The sequence below is a fragment of the Gossypium arboreum genome, chromosome 7, assembly GCF_025698485.1.
Source record: "Gossypium arboreum isolate Shixiya-1 chromosome 7, ASM2569848v2, whole genome shotgun sequence".
Classification (NCBI taxonomy): domain Eukaryota; kingdom Viridiplantae; phylum Streptophyta; class Magnoliopsida; order Malvales; family Malvaceae; genus Gossypium; species Gossypium arboreum.
The window spans coordinates 78,652,571-78,676,067 of record NC_069076.1 but is presented as its reverse complement, the minus strand read 5'-3'; the positions used below and the strand labels follow the sequence as shown (position 1 = coordinate 78,676,067).

Below are 23,497 nucleotides of genomic sequence, written 5' to 3'. Positions count from 1 at the left end.
ATTGGCTTTGATCTAATTTATTTAAAAATATTTATTAACCTATACATACCTTAGATCGAAGTTGGCATTAATACTAAACCTGAGGACTAAATTGATGAAATGATTTGATAAGTTTGAAGATATGTAGATGAAGTGTTGGTGAAGTGGGAGTAATTTCAAGAATATTTATTGGGATAAAAATGAAGGCAGGAGAGGAATATAAATAGTCCCCATGTTATGTGGGAAAAGTTAAAGTAGGCGGCATGGCCATGATGAAGATGATAATTATTGTTGTTGGGTGCCCAATTTTATTAATTGGAAAAATGTTAAGATCCCAATCCCAACTGGAAAGCAACAAAGCCAACCCCAATTCTAACCGCACTGTTAAAAAAAAAAACATTGTAGAGATATATTACTTTAATTTTAAGGAAAGGCAGTTTGTTACAAGGACAAAACTTGCCCATAGGTAGTGAAACAATTTCTAATTAAACATGTTTGGCTTAACAATAATCAATCAAAAGTAAATAGAAGAAAGATCATCAACTTCACAGGTTGTCTTCTTTTTTTATATAAATTATGAGTGGGTAGGGCATACAGCAGTCTGAAAAAATCATGAAAGCATTGCACTCTTCTTATTATATCTCATTAATGGCCCAAATACTTTTGATGAAAAAGACTATGATGAGAGGTTAAAGTGCAGTTGTTTTGTCCTCATATTCCCCTTCCCTTACAACCATGCCCATGTCCTTCATTATACTGTGGATAGTGGTACTTGCTGCTACATATTTTTCTGCTGATATTTTGCAGCACTAATGTCAAAAAGAAGACAACATTATAAGCAGTTTTTATTTTTTTTTCCCTGTATTTTTTCGTGATTCTAAAGTGCTTATCCTACTCCACACAGGCCCCCAATAATCTGAGAAAGGAAATAATTTGAAAGAAATAAAATATCTAGAGCATTGAAGTGGAGGAAAGTGAGCTCAATGTCCTAGCAGCTTTCAGATTAGGGGATTGGGGGGGATTCAGGGAATGTCTTTTTATTTTTTGAACTCCAATCCCATGTGTTAAAGTGATGTTATGAACTGTTAATGACATGTAACGTCTACAAATGAACTGTCTTGAATTTTTGGTTCTTTTTCGTAACTTAATTGTCCCGAAAAATAAGGAAAAAAAATGCATGCATGCATGCTGTTGAGAAAGGCACTAATTAGGGGCCTCTAAGTTGTCTTAGTCTTCCTATGAGAAGATGAAGCTCTAGGGATCCCCTTATAATAAGGTTAATGAGTTGTCAAATTATGCCCACTTTCAGCTTTATTACTACACTTATAACTGGCATTGAGATGGAGATGTAAGAGGTTTGATTTCTATATTAATCAACCACATCATGGTCCTAGAGTTTTAGGGTGGAGTGCATTTTAAGAGCATAGAACCACATTCTAATCTGAATACGCATTTGCTGCAAATGGGTGAGTATCTAATCAAACATCAACTAACAAGATAGATCCTACTACTTTATGAGTGATTAGACATTTTTATTTATCAAGTTTGTTTGATTTAGATATATGTAGGCTAAAGTTAGAAGTTGGAGTGGCTAACATATACAAGATCAAAGCATCATGACTAATGCATTCTCTCATATTAGTGGGTCTACTTTTGCAATCAGAGGAAATTTATATTGAATGGGAGTCAACGAGCTTAGACTAGAATCTTGGCTTTGCTAAAACCAAAAACAATTTATAGTACTACTTGGTATTTAAAGCCAAGCATTATCGTTACTCTTGGAGTTGAATGGTCTAATTTCCTTAGTGATTGGGTGAAATGTTACATCTCAAAATCCCTATCCCAACTATTCTTATCCTTGCAAATTGGGATCCCCATCCAAAATTCCTTATACTTGCTGTGAAATCAAACATGTGTTTGAATGCTTTTGTGCTTTCTGAAGGAAGTTTGGGACTTTGGGTAGCTTAGCTTAACTTAGACTTCAGAACAAAAGCCCAAAGATCCATTCAGACAAAATTGATTACGGTTTATGTTGGGAGATGGGGCCCGACCTAATAATTAACCAAGGACTAAAAGTGAACCCAAATAATCAGATCATGCAACAAGCTAAGCCCAAATTTGCAGCATGTGGTGGACGACAGAACTAGAATCTGAGGAACAACGGGGCATAGGCAAAGCAACCATGTGATGAACAGTGGCACCCACGTTGCAAGATCCTTCCCTAAAGGGCCAAGCAAGAAAATTCCAATTTCTTCAAATTAGCTGACCTTAGGCAACATCATTATGGCGAAATACTAGCGATAAAATAAATAAATAAAAGAAGTTACATCAAATCAAGCCAACCCAAGTCACTTAAGTAATTGTACTTATCTACCTAGTTTTTTTTTTTTATGAATATATTAAAAAAGTATGATTTTCATCATTATCACTGTCAGTATAACACGTCCACACCTTCCTCGGAAGCTTTGATCTCAGAGGACGAGGAAATGAAGACGGAATGAATATTCGCTAAAAGGCTACCAGAAGAATACAAACTGTGACAATGTATCACTACCAAGAGGATGCATTGCTGCCGGGCCATATGCCAGGAGACAAGTGCCTATATCCTTGGTTGAGCATGATGCACCCTTATAAAGTGTGAGGCTGTGGATCAGAAGGGAAAAGATTGACAAGAAATCGATGAACCATCTCAAAGCTGGTGAATGTGATAACAGCTGCAGGTGTGGTCCTGAGAAGATTCGTTGCACACCCACGGTAGAATCCAGCAAAGCCTTCTTGCTGAAATACTTTTCTGATGCAATCAACCACACCAGAATAGCGTTTCTCAGAGTGATGTCCCTGTTCCTGAAGCCTTGAACGTACCACCTATATCATGCAAGAATCCATAACTAAACAGACACTAGAAAACATATTTAAATGTAGCTCTCAAACTAGGCAATGCCTTTGGGCACACAAGAAAACATGGTCACAGCAATCAAAACATGCTACCCATATCTCCCCCCCCCCCCCCCTTCCAATCTTTTACATGGAAAGTGCAATGCAGCCTTACTCAGCAGAAATGAGCTGTAAACAATCATCCATCATACCTCATGTGGGTAAGTCAATGTGGATGCAAATATTTTGGAAACTGATGACGCAACAGCAACATCACGTGCACCAAGTTTATCCATTGGAGTGTTATCTGCTAAGGCCCCATTAAGTTAAAATATATTTAATAAGTAATAATACTTAAAAAATGTAGATTTTTAATAGTTAAAAGATGTAGATTATTAACCTTGGTTCGCTAAATAGCATTTGATCTTCTCGTAAGTTGGAAACTGAATGGCAACATGACTAATACCAGCTAATGCGGGGACAAGACCGCTGTTCATCATGCAAAAATCTGACATCAAGTTCCAGTAAAAAAACATTCGCTTGGAAAACAGAAGAATTTATCAATTGCTTTTGAATGGTGCTTCAATACCTGTATAGGCCCCGAATACCCTCCTCACGAGCTATTCTCCTCAAAGCAGAAAATGTACCCCTATAGGGAACCACTCCAGCTCTCATTCCTTGAGTCTACAAAAACAAAGGTGACAGATATTAATGCATAACAGCTCTAAATCTATTATCTTTAAATAGCAGCATAATACAGTTATAGAAAAAATCAAACCACGCATATGGTACACCTAGATTATAGATACAAAATATATCACCACAAAACAATCTATTACCCATAAAGGCAAACCACACAGCCTAAATAATACTAATCAGTCATCCATCCACTTGATGCGTGCAGTTGCTTTCTTGTGTGTGAATAAACCATCTGTGTCCTCTGATCTTTTCTCTCTCTTCTTTTGCATTACATTTCTGCTCCTTCAAAAGGGTTATTACTTGAGTCTGGTATGGACTTCCCAGTTCTTTAAACTTTTTAGGGTTGGTAAGCAGTGCGAACAGAGGTAATTATCACAAGCAACGAAAGAGAAAATACAGATGATAGTTTCTATATCCTGTAACAAACTATAGCTGCCAAGCAATAACAGGCAATATAAATTGGAAATTTAATATAAGCCACTATTGCGGCATAGAGCATGCTATGCTATCTAGAAATTTTATTTCTTTCATCATATGTCATTACATAGTAAAATATAAAGTATAAACTTAAGATACTCACTTGAAGTCTTGTCTTCACAACCCAAAGAGGATTTGTGAAACAGGTTGTTGCCGCTCCAGCACCAGATGCAGCTAGCATGTTAGCACCTACAGAGAGTTGGTGCTTCCCATCTTAACATGCACCCAAAGGAGAAATATGTCAGAAATTAAAAAGAACATATGCAAGATGACAAGTATAAAAACGAAAATCTAAAAGGAAGACAGATGGTCCAATTAAGACTGAAATTATGAATCTTATGAGCTAGAAGCACTGACCGTTAGAACATAGACAGTCTTTGAGCTGCTCATACATTGTAAAATATACCTGCAACATCAATTCAAGCAAACACCAAAAAGGGTTAATAAGAGAGAGAAGAAAAAAGACCTAAACTCAATAACCAAGGTTGTGTTACACATCTGCATTAAGGGAATACTTTATTACAGAATAATAAAAGCATCCACAGAAATCTGATAAGTTAGCTAGGGTTGCTATTTGAATTACTTCAACCATAAATCCTAAAAGAATCTAACCTTCTCCAGAACAGTGTATTAACATCTGCAATAATTATCTTGTTGACTAGTGATTCAGTATTTCGCATGGAGAAAGAAACCATGTTTTTACAGTTTTAACTCAACCTTGTGATTGGATACCTAACTCTTCAATAGCAAATAAAATTTTGCTTCTCCCGCTTGAATTTAGAACAATTACTGAATAAAACAAAACAACTGCTATAATACACTGCTTGTTTAAATAATTTACTCAAAAAGTATTCAAACAGGCACCTTAAATTTTATGCTATCAGAAGTTACTAGTGAGTCATTTGGGTACTAGTGTAGAAAATGTTTATTTATTACATATGTATTACAATAGTTAGATATAAAATAAAGAATAGTTAATACAAATTTAAATTTGAAATTCGAAAGATGAGTAAAAACTCTTGTAAAAATTAAGACCTCTTCAAAATAAGTGAAAATTTTTCCTTCTCTTTGCTAAAAATAAGTCACAGGAATAGCTAAATATTACCAATTAAATTAGTTTACTGCTCACTCATATACCAAAACATGCTTAAAATATAGTACTCCTACCAAACATAGCATAAAGGTAATAAAAAGCATCAGAATTTTAAATGTGTTGGATGTGAAAACTTCTGCCCCAACTTTACATTCTTTCAATAAGGCTATTTCCATGTATTTTGTAAAATTTTAAGCAATAAATTAAACCTGGCATACATGCTATAAAAATGGGAGGTGGAAAGCAAAGAAAACAGGTGTGGGAACTATAAAAAAAAATCCTTTCTTTTCTTAGTCTAACTCGGCCTAGAGCATAATTGCATCGTTGAAAAGGGGCAGTTTGTTTCTTTATCTATATGCAAAATGTGACTTTACCCAAGTTGTAAATGAGACTATTGAAAGTGAAAATATTAGGACAGGAGACAGCGTGGAAGTTTAAAACCTTTATCTTCAGATAAGTTTGGGAGCGGGGGCACATAAAAAGAATCAGAACAAATAAACACTCATCTTTTAATAACGCAAATATGCAAAAGGATGGTTTCTTTAATTAAATAATCAGCTGATCACGCAACAAGGCCCCAAAATCCAAATCTACTTCTCACACTGAAGAGAAAGGTACCAAGATATAAATTTTAGGATCAACAAAGAACCAACAAGTATTCCACTTCATTCTTTAGACCATTGACTTAAATAGAATTGAAACATCCTAAACTAGAAACAGGGAATACACAACTTACAGCCCAATTCGGAAGTAAAGCGAGTACAGTAGGAGCAAGTCCACGGTACATGCCACGCAAGCCTTCCTTCTGAAATATTTGTTCCAAGCTACCAACTATAAGACTACCTGATCAAATAATTAAAAAGAAGAGTAAGAAAAGAAAAAAGAACATTTCTTTATTAATTTTTGTTTAAATCAAATGAAATGAAAGTAAACCAGTATTACATACGTCTAATGGTTGAGTTACCAAGCTTTGGCAACCCATGAACTTGTAATCTCGTCTTTATAACATCTAAAGGACACACGAATGTTGCAGCAATAACACCTACGCGTGAAAAAAGAAGAAGAAGAAATCAAAATTCAGCTATTGAGATAACGGCTTACAGGTTGGGGAGGGGAGGAGGCAGGAAATAATTGAGATACCGGCGGCAGCGCCAGCACCGGCATTGCAAAGGAGACTCCTGGAATTAGGGGGCTGGGAATCGTTGGTCATTTCTTGAACTTATTAAATAAATCTGAAAAGAGGGGAAGGTTCTAGGCAAACTAAAGGAGTCCTCTATCGAGAGGGATATGGCGGAGAACCAGAGTGGCATTGCCAGAGGATAAAGATCTCGGGTGGGAGCTGCGTTAGCTTGAGAAAAACCGAGTCGAAACGCCCAAGTTAGGGTTCGTCCTTGGTCGTTGGAATAAGGGGATGGGATGAGATCGAGAAATTGCCCATGGGATTTGGTAAGAGAGAGAGAGAGAGAGAGAGAAAGTTTCGGTCTTCGAATTTTAAAAGGTGAGGCCTTTTGTCTCGCTATCATCAACCTATCAGTTCTCAGCCGGACGATCCGCCAAACTTGGGGACCCAATCCAATCAAAAGACCTCTCACCCACTTATGAGTCAAATAAAATAAAAATAACGTTATAATACATTTCTTAATAAACTCTTTCAATGTTTTATTTGAGGTTAGATTTTATTATTTATATTTGAGATTCGTGGTTATTTGTTTTTAATATTTTTGTTTTTATAAAAAACGCCGCTAATTTGTTCAGTTTTGTAATATGTATTTTTATACCCATATCCAACTCTCCTACAAGAAATTCAACCAAAAACAATAAATATACCATGAAATCCAACCAAAATCCACAAATAATAATATAAAATTATACGAAAAATATATTATATAAATTGTAAATGAATATTCAAAATATTCTTACAATAATGTTAAAAGTTACCAGAAAACAAATGTCTAATATGGCGGATTTTGAAATTGCTGAAACATAGTCATCATAGATTGAAGTCAGTATTGGAGTTTATTGTATTTTACATTGCTCCTCCGCCTCCTCGGCCGCCTCCGCCTCCCGAGCCTTGCCTCCGCTCTAAGTTGAGAAATTTGCTCATCTGTGCTAGCTTGTATCTGAACTATTTGATCTTTTAGCCTCTGAACTTCAACTTGACTTTGACTCCCAGAAGGCATGTATTGGTGCGAGGTGGATCCAAAATATTGGGTCGGGTTAACACCAGGTCCTTGAAATCTAACCCGACCATACCTTTCAAGACCCAAAACTTCATTAATAATTCTGTTATCAATATTCTCAAAATTAACAGAACTATCAGTCGAAGCAGTCGCTTCATACTCTGCCTTATTATCTTTTAGTTTCTCCTAATAAATCAGTCAAAGAGTTAGAAACGAAATATACAATAAAAAGGAATACAACATAACATTATTTAAATTAAACTAATAAAAGCATTTAATTAAAAATTATAATTAAATATTATAAATATTTATAATGAATCAAATTTTATTAAGTAAATATACTGTAATTTCTGTAGCCTCAGATGTCATCGGAGTTCCATCTTTTTTCCTGTGCGTAATGTTGAGGTACCAATGAAATTATTATTACGTATATAGTAAATACTATAAACCGAAAAATTTATAAGAGTTTGCAAGTACATAATACCTCTCCTTTCTTCGAATTCCAAAATCGAACCGCATCTTCCCATTGGTACCTCAACATTCCCGGTGGGACATTTTGCAATTTTTCTTCGAGGCTTATGGGTTTTTTAAAATATTATTTTTTCAAACTGCTTTTATGGTCTCTCCATTTTTTACCCAATGCCTTCTTGATATAGGCATCAGAGACCTCTAAAGCAAACCTCTCCTAAAAAACACAAGTTTAGGAATTAAATATAAATGAAACTTAAACCAAAGTATTATAAATTACATTAACGTTTTGTTACCTTAATATTAGAGAGAGCTTGATTTTTATTGCTATCAGGCATGTTATGCCATGATTCGTAGTTGATGGGCAACATATTGGCATTTTATGCTATAATGCCCAAATAGCCTGCTAAAAGTCGAGCTTCTTGTCCAACAGGCTGACCATGGCTGTTTCTAGTTACTTTGACACGCTCAACAGAATTTAAGTTATATAAATCTATTAGGAGCGTACGTCCTCGACCTCTGCGCGTCCCACCATTTTCAGCTGAAAAATAATATATTATTACTATATTGAAATTTAAAATAAATCAAGAATAAAATTTAATACAATTTGTAAAATAAACTTAACATTACTTTGAAATTCCACAGACTCGTCAAGTGTCTCCTACCGCTTGAAGATCCAACAAGCTGCTTCATTGTTCAAGACTTACTTCTTCCGAATTTGTAGTATTCGTACAATACTAAGATCTCTTAATCTTCTTCTAGGCATTTTTCCCGCAACACATAAAATAGTTAAAATTTTAGTAGGAAATAACAATAATAGTAAATATAAAATAGTTAAATTATATAACATGACCAATGTTAAAATTATAACATTACATATAAATAAAAATCATAAAATCTTACTACATCATAAATCATAAATATCTTCGTCCACATCCCGACGAACCCATTGAAATTGTGTACTAGTACTAGGGATATTTTCATTTAAGTTTTGTTCTGGAAAAGGCAAAGTTTCTGATCTTTCAACGATGTCATCTCTACTTCCATTCCCCATGTCAAATAAGTCTCTAGGGGTGTTTCAGAGTACAACGTACCAACCCTCATCAATTGGATCTTTCGAGTAAAAAACTTGTTTAACTTGAGAAGAAAATACATATGGCTCGTCTATCAAATGTTCTCCAGTGTGAATTAATCGAGAGAAATTCACCATTGTAAAACCAAATGATCATTTTTAATTCCATGAGCGATATTAGCATCAGCCCAATCACATCGAAATAAGAAAACTTTCCATTTTCCATAGTAATCCAACTCAATAATGTCGGTTAGAAGTCCGTAATACTCCACATTTCCCTCGACGATTCGCCCACAGCACTAGCGTAACTTGTAATTAAAGAATTAACAACTACTCTACAATTTTGAGTTCTCCTCAATCCCTCGCGATATTTGGTATAAAATCTGAATCCATTAATGATGAAGCCACTATATCTTTTTACTACTCGATTCGGACCTTGGGAAAGCCATTTAACTTCGTCATTGACGACATTCCCACTCCAAACCTATTGAATCAAAAGTTTTGAGTAATTGTAAATGTTATGAGAAAACATTATTATTTGTCAATAAAATGTTGAGTTGCATACCGTTTGGCTTAAGCATTCACGAAAAGTTCTGTGAATAACCTATTAATCTCGTGATGTTGTAATCTTCGTGAGCGTGAACGAGATCTTAAGACTTGTTTGTACTCACTATGTTAAAAACATGTTTAATTTGTTAAAAAATAAACAAATCAAAAAAAGATGAATATTTATCATATTCTAGAACTTACTTGCGTAATTGTTCAAGTGCATTGTGGTGGAAAAGAACATATCTATGTGCTTGTATCCAAGATCGGTCATCTAATTCTGCAATTTCAACTTTGCCGATTGGTTCTCCATAACTTTGAAATAAATAAGTTTCGGCCAAGATAGGATCATTAAGTCCGGCATTTCTACTTGGTCTATTCAATCTTGTTTCAACATCTTCTAAATATCTAGAACAGAATGTCATACACTACTCTGCCACGGCAATAAGACTTCAGTTTGCTTAGGAACCTAAACACCATATACAACATTATCAAAACTGGTAACTATAGGTATAAAGGTGAATGCCTTTAAAATAAATTAGCACCTTTCAATTGGATACATCCAACGATAGAAAATCGGCCCACCAATTATTGCTTCACGAAGGAGATGAATGATAAGGTTCACCATAATAGTGAAGAAGGAAGGTGGAAAGATCTTCTCCAAATTGCATAATGTCAAAGTGGCTCGATCTTATACTTTTTCAAGTTCTTCAACATTTAGAAATTTGCCACAAATTGCTTTCATTATATTGGACAGTTCAATTATACAGGACGTTACCTTCTTTGACATACAGCACCGTAAAGCAACTGGAAGTAGATCTTGCATTAAGATATGATAGTCATGTGATTTTAATAAATATAGTCTTCAATCTTTAAGACTTACACATCAAGATATATTTGATGCATACGCATCCGGAACCTTTATATCCTTCAACACCGTGCAGAACATTTCTTTCTCTTCCTTTGACATTGCAAAAATTGTAGGCGGCAACCAATATTTTCCATTAAGAAGTACTTGGGGATGAAGATCATGCCTAATTCCCATGTGAACTAAATCAAGTCGACTCTGAAGATTATCTTTTGATTTACTATCGATGTTCAAAATTGTCTGGATGATGTTCTCGTAGACATTCTTCTCAATATGCATCACATCAAGATTGTGGCGTAATATTTGATGCTCCCAATAAGGCAACTCAAAAAAAATACTTCTTTTCTTCCACAAGTCCACCTCATTAGGGTCATCCTCCTCGTCAGATTCATCATCAGATTCATCCCTCGATCGTCTATTTGTTTGCCTGTTAGATGGTTGATTCATGTTCCCGTAACTGAAATCCATAGCTTTTAACATGAATAAGATTTCAGATCTAATGGTCTGCTCAGGAACTTTTTTCAACTCTTTAGTACCGTCAAATAAAGCCCTCTGAAATCTATAGCTATGATTTTCATCTAACCACCGACGATGCCCCATATAGCAGAACTTCTTCCCATTATATAACCACTGTGAACACGTTTGAGCAGCAAAATAAGGACAAGCATAACGTCATCTGGTACTCCAACCAGACAAATTCGCATATCTTGGAAATCATTAATTGTCCACAAAAAAAAAGACGTAGGTAAAAGTTCTCCTTTCTCAATACATCATACTTCTTAACACCCGCCCATAATTGTTTTAACTCTTCAATAAGTGGCTGCAGATATATGTCAATATCATTTCTGGGGCTTTCTCTCCGAGGATAATCATAGATAATATCAAAGAAGATTGCTTCATGCAGAGCTATGGAGGCAAATTATAAGGAACAATGACCACAGGCCAAGTACTGTACGAGGTGCTCATGATTTTAAAAGGATTAAATCCGTCAGATGCTAACCCGAGCCTTACACTCCAAGGATCACTTGCAAAGCTTGGAAATTTATTGTCAAATGATTTCCATGCTAAAGAATCTGCAGGATGCCTTAATAATCCATCATCTTTTCGTTGATCATGATGCCACGTCATAAACTCGGCTGTCTTTGACGACATGAATAGCCTTTGAAGCCTTGGGATTAGCGGGAAATATCGCAAAATCTTGTTCGGCTTCCTTATTGACTGTGGCCCATATTCATCCTCATTAACATCTTCTGCATCTCTATTCATCCAACGAGATTTATCGCAAACATGACAAGACTGTTGATTTCTCCGATCACCCCAATACAACATGCAATTATTTGGGCAACTATGAATTTTGTTGTACCCAAAGCCCAAATCTTTTATCACTTTCTTCATATCTTTACATGATTGAGGATTTTTGCAAGCGGAACATTTCTCTCAAAAGCTCTAACAACATTGTCAAAGAGTTTCGGTCTACCCTCCCAAACATTTTAAGTGGAAAAGCGAATCTGAATGACATTTTCGAAAAATTTTATCCTCATAAAGTTCTTCATTCATTTCACCAAGTAACGTGTAGAACTTCGCCGCTTCTTCATTCGGTTGTTCATCCGGTACACTTCTTCTCATTTCCATAAAAGTATTCCCACCAATATTATAATCATCGGATGCAACATAGTTTGGTGGAAATAATTGAAACCTTCACTCCGCATATTAAATGCATCCGCATCATACCTTCCATGTCATCTTCTCTAACATCTTGACGGTAACCACTATAAGGATAACCGGATTAATCGTCGAAGAGGCTCCACTAGGTGTACACTCTCCATGGAAAATCTATTTTTTATACCCCCGAATGAAGCCATCAACAATTAGATGTTCGTAGACAACTTCACGATAATACCAATAAATATTGCCACACTTCTTACACGGGCAAAGAATCATATTCTCTTGGCTTGAATTGTGAAATGCAAAATCTAAAAAAGATTGCACTCCATTTTGATACTCGTTGCTTGCCCTTGAGAAATTCATCTAAGTCCTATCCATTTCGTAGTTGTTGAAGTCTAAAGTTGGCAATAAGTTACACGGGTAAGTTGTTTATTATGTAAGTCTTGATATGATATATTTTTATGTTTTATGTAAGTTATGTAGATTATGTAAGTTATGAAATTTGAACTTTAAACTATATGCTTTTAAGGAAATTATTAGATTAAACTACATGTATTAGTTAAGTTATGTAAGTTGTTATATACGTTATGTGAGTTATGTAAATTATGTAAGTTATGTAATTTATTTAAGTAATGATCAATATTAATACTATTTTGATAAAAATTAGTTATAACTTTTAAAGACATCTAAAAATATTAAATATTAAAATCAAACATTATTAATATAAAAAATAGTAATTTGAATATAATAATATCAAAAAAGAATCGTAGTTTAATTTTTATAAGTAAATTGGAAATAAATTAAGGTTATATAAATATTCAATAGTAAATGAGATCGATAGAACTTTTTCCAAGTCTTTTTGAATTTTTTAAGATTCATCATACGTGGCGTTGTTACACCTAGGGAGGATCCATTATATCTTACAGCTCGATATAAGGCAACTCGTCAAGTTTCCAGCCTATATACTTTGAATCTTTAAAATATTTAAAATAAGGTTGGAGAGAAGGTCAGCTATTGTTGTAATTTTAATGGACAAGCAAGCTACTTGGTAATAAATATTCAATAGTAAATAAGCTCGATAGAACTTTTTTCAAGTCTTTTTGAATTTTTTAAGATTCATCATACGTGGCGTTGTTACACCTAGGGAGGATCCATTATATCTTACAGCTCGATATAAGGCAACCCGTCAGGTTTCTAGCCTATATACTTTGAATCTTTAAAATATTTAAAATAAGGTTGGAGAAAAGGTCAGCTATTGTTGTAATTTTAATGGACAAGCAAGCTCCATGGTAATAAATATTCAATAGTAAATGAGCTCGATAGAACTTTTTTCAAGTCTTTTTGAATTTTTAAGATTCATCATACGTGGCGTTGTTACACCTAGGAGGATCCATTATATCTTCATTTCGATATAAGGCAACCCGTCAGTTTTCAACCTATATACTTTGAATCTTTAAAATATTTAAAATAAGGTTGGAGAGAAGGTCAGCTATTGTTGTAATTTTAATGGACAAGCAAGCTACATGGTAATAAATATTCAATAATAAATGAGCTCGATAGAACTTTTTTCAAGTCTTTTTGAATTTTTTAAGATTCATCATACGTGGCGTTGTTACACCTAGGGAGGATCCATTATATCTTATAGCTCGATATAAGGCAACCCGTCAGGTTTCCAGCCTATATACTTTGAATCTTTAAAATATTTAAAATAAAGTTGGAGAGAAGGTCAGCTATTGTTGTAATTTTAATGGATAAGCAAGCTACATGGTAATAAAATTAATTCATACTTATTCATACTTAAGTTGAATCAAATAATAATTAAGTTGAACCAAATATAAAAACTTGTTCATACTTATTCATACTTCAAATAATAAATAAGCTACAAGAATCAGGTCTGGTTCAAGTTTATTTAAACGGCTGCAATTCATACATTTAAAAGGCTGCAATTCATACATTTGATTAATGTTATGAAATAAAGGGTGTGCTTGTTTTTCTATCCCATAAAGGATATCCCACATGCGCATATTACTGTAAGTTGAACTATACCTCATGGTTAAGTAAGCAAAATTGTACAAACACATACAAGCATATCTAAATAACCAAATTTCACTTGCAACATAACCAATTCATACATTGCTCATTTGACTAACATTAATCATTTTTCATGTCATTTAGCCAAATCAAAACATGTCAATTTCATATGCTATAAATCATGCTGAAATTTCATATACACAAGTAAATCAATTTATATATATTCGGTCATTTAATATGACTTCAATATAATGATTAAAACATATTCATTCTTGCCATAAATAAACCAAACATAAATAGTCAAATATCATAGCCGAACATACAATAACATATATATATATATATATATATATATATATAACAATTTGACCTTTACATCCCAAATCACCAAAATTCATGACATAAGTACATATGTATTCATTTATCTATCATCAACCAAATAAAACGACTCATCAACGCCATTTCCCAAACTAATAAATAAACAAATTACAGTCAAAATGTAATTCAATAATAAACCATACCCAAAACACATCCAACAACCATACTTAATTCACTTGAGTCGAATTATAACAACCACAAATGCACATCATACCAATTAACAATCTTAGCAAGATGAGCTAATTATAAACCATACTTATCATTACTTCATACCAAATCATATATCTACGTAAAATGATTTTTTTCAAAATCATCATGATGAAACTATTATTTATGCAAATTTTGAACTAAAACGTACCTTAATAATTTCAACAAGCTGGTCTACTCCACTCTCACCAGGAAACAGAGGCTGGAGTCAGAAAAATAGTATTTGTTAAGTAATTGAAAGTGAAAATGCATATAAATAAGCAAAAAAAGTATGCAATGAAACACGTGCTCGATAGTACCTAGAACTGATCTAAGATATGTTTGGTTCCCCTTTCACCTGACAAATTAGTTTTTCAACAACCTGGTCTACTCCACTCTCACCAGCAAACAGAGGCTGGAGTAAAAAAAGTTGTATTTCTTAAGTAAGTTAAAGCAAAAATGCATAGAAATAAGTTAAGTAATTTAGCAACAAAACATGTACCTAGAACAGATGTTAATGGCTGTGGTGTATTTAGTTGCACTAAATATTAATTTAGGTACTCGATAGTACCTACAAAAGATGTAAGATAATAAGAGTAGCACCAAATATATTTCAGTTCAAGCAAATATAATGAATAGGAAATATAGGGAGATTAAGAGGCCGGCCGGCCTATATTTCTCATGTACTACAATTAACTACATCACTAGCCATAGTGGGAATAACTAGTGATTTGGTTGAACATTAAACTATGTTAAATTAGATTCATCACATGAAAAACAAATTATGTAATAAATATATCTATAAAATATTAATGTAAAACTAATAAAATTTTAGTTAAAATAGTAAAGATAAAATGTTTAAAATCATATTATTTTAGGTTTAAATCCATTTTTAAATTTTATATAAAAATAAAAATAAAAATAAAATAAAATACACTCGAAATAATATTTTATTACTTTATAAAAGGGATATTATAACTCAATCAAACACTTAGCATTATAATTAATATAGACAAGTAAAATTTTAAGCTAATTGAGGTTTTAGCCTATCATGTTAAAGTTTGACATAGATGGGAGGAAAATGAGCTTTAATGCACTTGAATCCACGTATTCTAGTATTGACAATAATGCTCATACCAATCGAGTTAAGTCTTAATTAGTTATAGCATCCAAAATTTTAATAAACAAATAAACGGATTGATTGTATTTGTTGGATTTTCAAGTGACTAAGGCTTTATTTGATAAATTGTTGAAAAATTAAATTCATTGAATATTAATATTAATACTTTCAATGAATCAATTTTTATGATAATCTAAAATAAAAACAATCTAATAGAATTTTTTTATAATAGAAAAGTGCGAATATGATAAGTAGATAAGAAAAGTTGACTGAAATGTTTAAAATTTAAGAATAGAAGGTAGAATAAATATTTTTAATTATTAAATAATCTAATTAATTTTAAGTAATGTATAAAAGAGAAAGAGGGACCATGATGTTGTTTGGGAGGAGCAAAGCCAAAGGAGGTGTTATCCTAATATTATCGAATTATGTCAATTAAAATAGACCAATTATCAATTGAGTTAGTGATGCAATGACAAAAGACTTGTGTTAAAATGAAGCCTGAATTCGACCCAAGTTTCCAAACACAACTAAAAACAAGTCCCTAGGGTCTAATAAAGAAAGAGGGGACTATAATGTCTTTAGGGAAGGCAACAAAGGGATGACCATAATGAACCTTGCACATGTATTATATATATTAAAACGGATGACCATGTTCATAGATGAACATCATAAAAAGAATTTCAATATGAAAAAAAAATTAATATACAATAAAATAATAACTTTTCTTGGGTAAAAAGTCTTGTTCATTTATAGTATTATCAGCCGTAATGATTATAACTTCGAGTTTAACCCCATCAAGGTCTATAGATTGAATGTTTCAAACGTTTGAATGCCTCTGATAATTAGCATTGTCACACACCAACTTAATAATCCATATATATATATAGACTCCCATCAATTAAATAATGCAGGGTGAAAAAGGATAGTGACCTTAATGGTTTGATCCTTTGCAGCAGTCAACACCCAATTCCCATTCTGGTTCCAACTGACACAAAGTACTGTATTTTTATGGTCATGACTGCAAAAGACTTGCATTATTTCTCAAAATAATTAAAATCGTTAGCATTTCTATGAGTTTCACCAATATATTTACTCACAGCGAGCAAAGCTCTCTCCTGTCTTAGCATCCCAAAGTTTCACAATGTTGTCTTTTCCACCTAAGCAGAAGCCAAGCATGACATTAGAATGACAACTTGCAAAATGATCATGCAAAGGTTGAGGAGGAAGTGGTTGTAATGTACTTATAAGGAGAAACAATTTTAAAAGTTCATTATTTTAGCAGATTAAGTCAAATACTATTTCCAATTTTAAAAGATCATTATAAGGAGAAACAATTTTAAAAGTTCATTATTCCCTTTTTGGGAATAAACAATGAAGGCTCATCAGATTGGTCTGTGTTAAAATAGTCATAAATTTTGACATATTATTGATAATGAATTTCTACAACAATTTCAAATTTTAAGATGAAATACAACGAGAAAAAAGTGCAAACTGAAAAGATGATAAATTTAAAGAATAATAGAAAAAAAAACATAAGAAAGGTTTGAATAATACCTGGGGAGATCTGGAGAGTGAAGTGGAATTGAGGATTTGAGAGAGAAAGAGAGTTAAAAAAAGAAAGGAAGATTGATTGAGAAGAAACACCAAGCTCAGGCCTTGAATCGGTGAAATATGGAGGAAAGCAACTTAGGGTTTGATTTGGGGAAATTGAGGGTATAGGGGAAACATTGTTTTGGGAAAAAATGCTAAGTATCGGGGCTTAGCTTGGGGATAAAGAGTATGAAAAAAAAAACTGACGCCGTTTAACCTATTAAAACTCAAATATTTGCGGCGTTTTTATTTAAAACGCCGGTATAGGTCAACTTTTAGTGGCGTTTTTTATTACAAATGCCACTATAGCTCATTTTTGTGGCGTTTTTTCAAAAACGCCACTAATGCACAATTTTAATATTTTTTTTCATTTTTAACATATATTTTTCTATGCTTTTTTATTTCAAATTTTCCTGCTGAGATTATCATTTTTTAAAATTTTTTTATTTAACTTTGCAACTAAAATATTAAATTTTAACTTTTTAAGTTTTTAATTCCAAAATTAAACCCTAAACTCCAAACTCCAAACTCTAAACCCCAAACCTCAAATTTTAAACCCTAAACCCTAAGCCCCAAATCATAAACCACAAAACCCAATCCACAAACTCTAAACTCTAAACCCTAAACCCTAAAACTCTAAAAGTCCCTAACCTAGTATAACCCTTAAATATTAAACATGTATACTCCTAAACCCTAAATTCCTAAACACTAAAAATAACCATAAACCCTAAACCCTAAATCCTAAACACTAACACCTTAAAATGCTACAAATAAAATCTTATTACTTACCAGCTTAAACCCTAACCTTAGACCCTGATAGCATAACCCCTAAATCCTTGAACAATGCTAAGACCCTAACCCTATACCATAAACCATAAACCATAAACCCCAAACCCTAAACCATAAATACTAGACCCTAAACCCTAATTAACCCCTAAAGTATAAATCATAAACCATAACCCTTAACCCCAACTTCTATCCCTTAAACCCTAAACAACAAAACATAATTCATAAACTATTGACCCTTAACCCCTAAACTCCTAACCCCTATCCAAATAACCCTTAAACCTTAATATCGCTAAACACTAAGATCTTAAACCCTAAACACTAAACCCCAAATAATAAAATTTAAAACACTAAACCCCTATCCTCTATCCTCTTAACCCATATAAACCCCTAACACCTAACCCATAAACCTTAAACCCATATACATCCTTTAATCCTAACCACTAACCACTAACTATTAACCCTTAAACCCTAAACCCCTAACCTTCTAAATTATAAACCTCAAGCCCTAAATCATAGAACATAAATCATCAACCCTAAATCATAACCCTTAAACCCATAACCCCTAAACCTATAAAAATATTAAATTTAAAAATCAGTTTAAATAGAAAATTTTAAATTCATTAAAAAAATAAGTTAGACTGAAACATTTAATACTTGAGTTTAGTCTAATCCGTTTTCAACTTCATAATATTTTATATATATACTATGTAATTTTATAATTTATAAAAAATAAATTTATACTAAATGTATAATAGTAGTCTAATATAAATATTAAAATAATATTAAGATAACTATATAAAAATTAAATAAATAAAAATATTAAATTAAAATGACATAATTATTACAAAAATTTAAGATATAATATGATTGGACTTAAAATAGACTTAGGTTAATCATTTGCAAGTATTAGTGGGCTTTAACAAAATGTTAAACCTATATTTTAAACCCTACTAAAATAAATTCAAACAAATATAAAATATATGATATTATATTTAAACAAATATTATATTTAGCACCCATAAACACCTAATATTAAGTAATAAAGAACTCAAAAATGTAATGATTTTGTTGTCTTTTACTTTGTTTAAAGAAAGAAAATGTGTCTGCCCCATAAACTCTAGCGGCGTTTTTCGAGAAACGCCGCTAATGCCATTGAAGTTCAAACAAAACGACGTGGATCTGCTTAATGTTTTAGCGGCGTTTTTAAAATGTTAAAGATTGATGTATTGCGGAGTTTTTAGTAAAGCGCTGTTAATGCCATTGAAGCTAATTTAAAACGACGTCGTTTTGATTAACCTATTAGCAGCGTTTTTGGAAAACGCTGCTAATGGGGAGACCTATAGCGGCGTTTTTTACAAAAATGCCGCTAAAGTGCGAGCTATTGCGGTGTTTTTAGGGCAGCGCGGCTAATGTCATTGAAGCTCATAAAAAACGACGTCGTTTTGCTTAACATTTTAGCGGCTTTTTCCCAAAAACGCCGCTACTGCCAATGAAGCTCATGTAAAACGGCGGCGTTTTGCTTAACCTTTTAGCGGTGTTTTGGTAAAACGCCGCCTAAAGCTCGATCTATTCGATTTTTTTCGGCGTTTTCGTTTCAAACGCCGCTAAAAGTCTGTTTTGGTGTAGTGCTATGATTCTTTCTTCTCTTTTAATGCACTTTCTTTGTATTTTTTACTTTTTTTTCTACTAAATTTCTCTTCAATATTTAAATTTTATATTTTATTATTACAGTGATTTATTCTACATTAATTATATTGGTGATTTGTTAATAAATTTGAATTGTGAGCTAGCACTTTATTATCTTCAAGAAAGTCCAGACTTTAATGAGGAAAAAATATAATATTATTGAAGTGACAATAAATACATAAAGATACAAGTGTTATCATCATTTCTGGACCATTTTCATGAATACAAGAGGGATAGCAGTTAGCTGAAAAAAATTCTTGTTTTCCTTTGTCAATGACGACACCAACCCTTTCTCCTTGAACCCGTCTTCACAAGTGATTGGTGCATCCATGGCAGCAGTTATTTCTATATTAGCACTTCCGAAATCCTTACCCTCAAAAGCCTTCCCACCTCTTCGTAAATTAGACACTGCAAGAGAGTAAAGCTCAGAGCAATCTTCCAAGCAATTCCTAGCAAATATTCCAATGCTTTTTTTATCCAAAAGGCTAGTTATTAAGGAGCCCATGCTGGTCGCATTAGCTATGGATGTCTCAATGGAGATTTCAACTAAATCCGCAACACTGGTGGCTGATTTGGCTTTGGGATTCCCTTCAAAAGCTGACAAACAAAAGTCCAACCTTATAGTAGCAGGATCACCCCTTGCAGCTTTATCGCAAGTTTCTTGGATAACATCGGACCTCACTGACACAAGCATAAGGTAGAAGAAAACAAGAGAAGAAATGAGAAAATTCTTCATATTTGGAGTTTAATATGTTGGTTTTCAGAGAAATAGAATGAGAAAGCTAGGGCTTGAAATGAAATATTTATAAGGAAATGAAATGGATGTGGTGTTGTTGAGAATGATAGGAATGGGAATTCATTTATGAGGAAAATCCTTAATTCTTGTGGATTCATCTTTTAAGGCTTACCATAATTCCAGTTCTTTTGTGATAGTGAAACCCTTAAATGGGGCAGTAAATCATTTTGTTCTAATCTAATTTTTATTTACAAAATACTTAATATGGAAACCAATTTATGTGTATTTCTATCAATTATATAATATTATAAATTAAAATTTACGATGATAAATGTGTCTGGAATTTTGGATTTATTGTTTGAATTTATGTCACGAATAAATATCATATATATGAAGTCATATTTGATGTATTTTAAGTTTAATAATAAAATGATACTGTAAAATTTAAAAAATATTGAAGGATTTCAAAATAAATATTATTAATTAAATATTGATTATACTTATTTTATTTTTTCTTTTAAATTTTAGGTTTGGAATTTCAGATTTTATTTCTTTATTAATGTTTAACAATTATAAATAATATTTATTTTAAACCTTAAAATATTTTTACACAATTAAAAATATGTTATCTTATTATTAATTAATAATATATGAGACGATGCACGGACGCGTTGGACGGTTTATTAAATTATTTTAATTTTATAAATTATTCTCCTCGTATGTGTATATTTATAAATTATTTTAATTTTTAAATTACTGCAATACACAAATATACATTTATATAAAACATTAATTATAATCCTATATTACACAGAAATTAATTATAATATTAATTAACTTTCAAGAAGAATATAAATATTTTAATATAAAATAAAAATTATTTAAAAATCATATGTATCATAACTCATATAACTATTCTAATTCTAATCTAATACATATATATACACACACACACACTAAATAGGCTTTGTTGGCGTTTTTAGAATGATGCCATTTGCCACCATAAAACAAGGACACGTGGAAATCTAATAAAAAAAGGTAAATTATAAAAATGTTACCCAACTATGCCTTTTGTTCTATTTTGGTCACCCAACTATTAATGTTTTCGATTTAGTCACTAAACTATTCAAAATTAAATATTTTAATTATTTTGAGCTAACATGGGCTTTTTATATTGGTCTAGTAACAAAATTAGCCCTCTAATGTTTACATATTTTATTAATTTAATCTTAAATATAAAAATTTCAACAAATTTAATCATTAACGTCTACAAAATTTGTCATTTTAGTTCTAATTATAAAAAATCAATAAATTTGGCCTTGAATATTTACAAAATCTATCAATTTAGTCCCAAATCTAAAAATTAAAAAAATAAAAATTCATTTTTAGCCCTTTATAACCCATTCGACTAACCCATGTGAGATGTTAAAATAAGAAAAAGAGTATCATCTTTCCTCTTTCACGTCACTTGCAAAATAACTCTAAAAAGTTAAGATAAAACATAAAAAAAAAGATCCAAAAGAAAATAAAGGCATTTAAAATGTTATATATTTGGGCAGTAATGCAACTAATTATTACATATAGATTCCAAATCAATTGGTTTGGTCCAGTGTGAAGTCTAAATTATAGTAAAATAAAAATAAATTGTTGCAAGTGACAGAATAGAAACGTGGATTAAACCATTAAAATTTTAAAGACTTTTGAGTTGGCGACTAACCTAGAAATCCAGGTAAACTTTATAAAAAAATTAAAATTTTTAAAAAATTATTCACATCAATAATAAAATACAGGTGAACTACTAAACAAAATATCACATTAGATAAATATTCAACAATTCAATCAATTTCCATCCAAAAATAACTACTCAACTAAATTTAAAAGTCAAGAGCCAAATTAATAAAAAATAAGTAAATACTAAAGAAAAAAAACATTAGAGATTAAATTTATTACCATCCTAATATTTTTGAATCTATATAATAATAAATTTGACATATTTAATATTAGAAGCTCATTTCATAAAACTAGATTGAAGCAAAAAACTGAACAAAACTTTTGAAGGCTGTTTTTGGTGATCTGTAATGGGGATTGTTGGGAGATTTACTCTGTTTTCTAGTGTTATTTTTCAGTGTTTTGTTAATGGCATTGTAGTGTGGTAGCTCTCCTTATCACTAGCAAAATGTTGATAAAATATTATTGAAGTGACAGTAAATACATAAACAAGCAAGTGTTATCATCATTGCTGGACCATTTTCATGAATGCAAGAGGGATTGCAGTTAGCTGATGGAAATTGTTGTTTTCCTTTGTCAATGGGGACACCAACCCTTTCTTCTCCTTGAACTGGTCTTCACAAGTCACTGGTGCATCCAAGGCAGCACTTATTTCTGCATTAGCAGTTCCATAATCTACAGCCTGAAAAGCATCCAAACCTGTTTCTAAACTAGACCCTGCAAGAGAGTAAAGCTCTGAGCAATCTTTCAAGCAGTTCCTTGCAAAAATTCCGAAGCGTTTGTCATCCAAAAGCTTGGATATTTTGGAGCCGATGGCCGTGGCATTAGCTATGGCGGTCTCAATGGAGACTAAAACCAAATCTGCAACTCCATAGGCTGCTTTGGCTTTGGGATTCCCTTCAAAAGCTGATACACAAAAGTCCAACTTAATATTAGCAGGATTACCCTTTGAAGCTTCATAGCAAGATTTTTGGATAAGATCAGAGGTTGCTGAGACCAGCAAAAGGTAAAAGAAAAGAAGACAAGAAATGTGGGAATTCTTCATATTTGGAAAATTGGAATGAGAAAGAGAGGGCTTGAAATGAAGAATTTATAAGGGAATGTGGGAATTCATTTATCCTTGATTCTCGTCAATCCATCTTAAATGGGGGGCACTAAATCATTTTTATTTGGTAACCAATCATTTATCTTATTTTCAGAAAGAAGTAATGCTGAAGAAACGACGTTAATTTTTGAAATTTTATTATGTTAGGATTTGGTTTTTGCTCATAGTTGAAATTTTATAATTTTGTGAATAAAAATCTTTGATTGCAGTCCCATATTATATTA

At 32.3% G+C, this 23,497-nt stretch overlaps 3 protein-coding genes across 3 annotated transcripts; all 3 read right to left on the bottom strand.

Annotated features, from left to right (window-relative positions):
- Nucleotides 1–2,260: 2,260 nt before the first annotated feature.
- On the bottom strand, nt 2,261–6,717 carry LOC108458052 (nicotinamide adenine dinucleotide transporter 1, chloroplastic). The gene is made up of 9 exons (XM_017757292.2): nt 6,263–6,717; nt 6,069–6,164; nt 5,859–5,965; nt 4,387–4,435; nt 4,133–4,242; nt 3,443–3,537; nt 3,254–3,342; nt 3,066–3,160; nt 2,261–2,844 (listed from the first exon to the last, which is right to left on the bottom strand). The coding sequence occupies exons 1-9, from the start codon at nt 6,330–6,332 to the stop codon at nt 2,608–2,610; spliced, it is 948 nt and encodes a 315-aa protein (XP_017612781.1). The 5' UTR covers nt 6,333–6,717; the 3' UTR covers nt 2,261–2,607.
- A 13,186-nt stretch (nt 6,718–19,903) lies between these two features.
- On the bottom strand, nt 19,904–20,440 carry LOC108458936 (putative invertase inhibitor). Its single transcript, XM_017758325.1, has one exon. It carries the CDS (start codon nt 20,438–20,440, stop codon nt 19,904–19,906), a length of 537 nt encoding a protein of 178 aa, XP_017613814.1.
- A 2,162-nt stretch (nt 20,441–22,602) lies between these two features.
- On the bottom strand, nt 22,603–23,225 carry LOC108458937 (putative invertase inhibitor). Its single transcript, XM_017758326.2, has one exon. It carries the CDS (start codon nt 23,211–23,213, stop codon nt 22,674–22,676), a length of 540 nt encoding a protein of 179 aa, XP_017613815.2. The 5' UTR covers nt 23,214–23,225; the 3' UTR covers nt 22,603–22,673.
- Between the last annotated feature and the right edge of the window lie 272 nt (nt 23,226–23,497).

Coding starts and splice junctions, on each gene's coding strand:
- LOC108458052 (XM_017757292.2), bottom strand. CDS start 6,332: ATGACCAACGATTCCCAGCCCCCTAATTCCAGGAGTCTCCTTTGCAAT. Junction 3,538..4,132: donor TTGTGAAGACAAGACTTCAA/GTGAGTATCTTA, acceptor TTGTTTTTGTAG/ACTCAAGGAATGAGAGCTGG. Junction 2,845..3,065: donor CATTGACTTACCCACATGAG/GTATGATGGATG, acceptor TGCATGATATAG/GTGGTACGTTCAAGGCTTCA.
- LOC108458936 (XM_017758325.1), bottom strand. CDS start 20,440: ATGAAGAATTTTCTCATTTCTTCTCTTGTTTTCTTCTACCTTATGCTT.
- LOC108458937 (XM_017758326.2), bottom strand. CDS start 23,213: ATGAAGAATTCCCACATTTCTTGTCTTCTTTTCTTTTACCTTTTGCTG.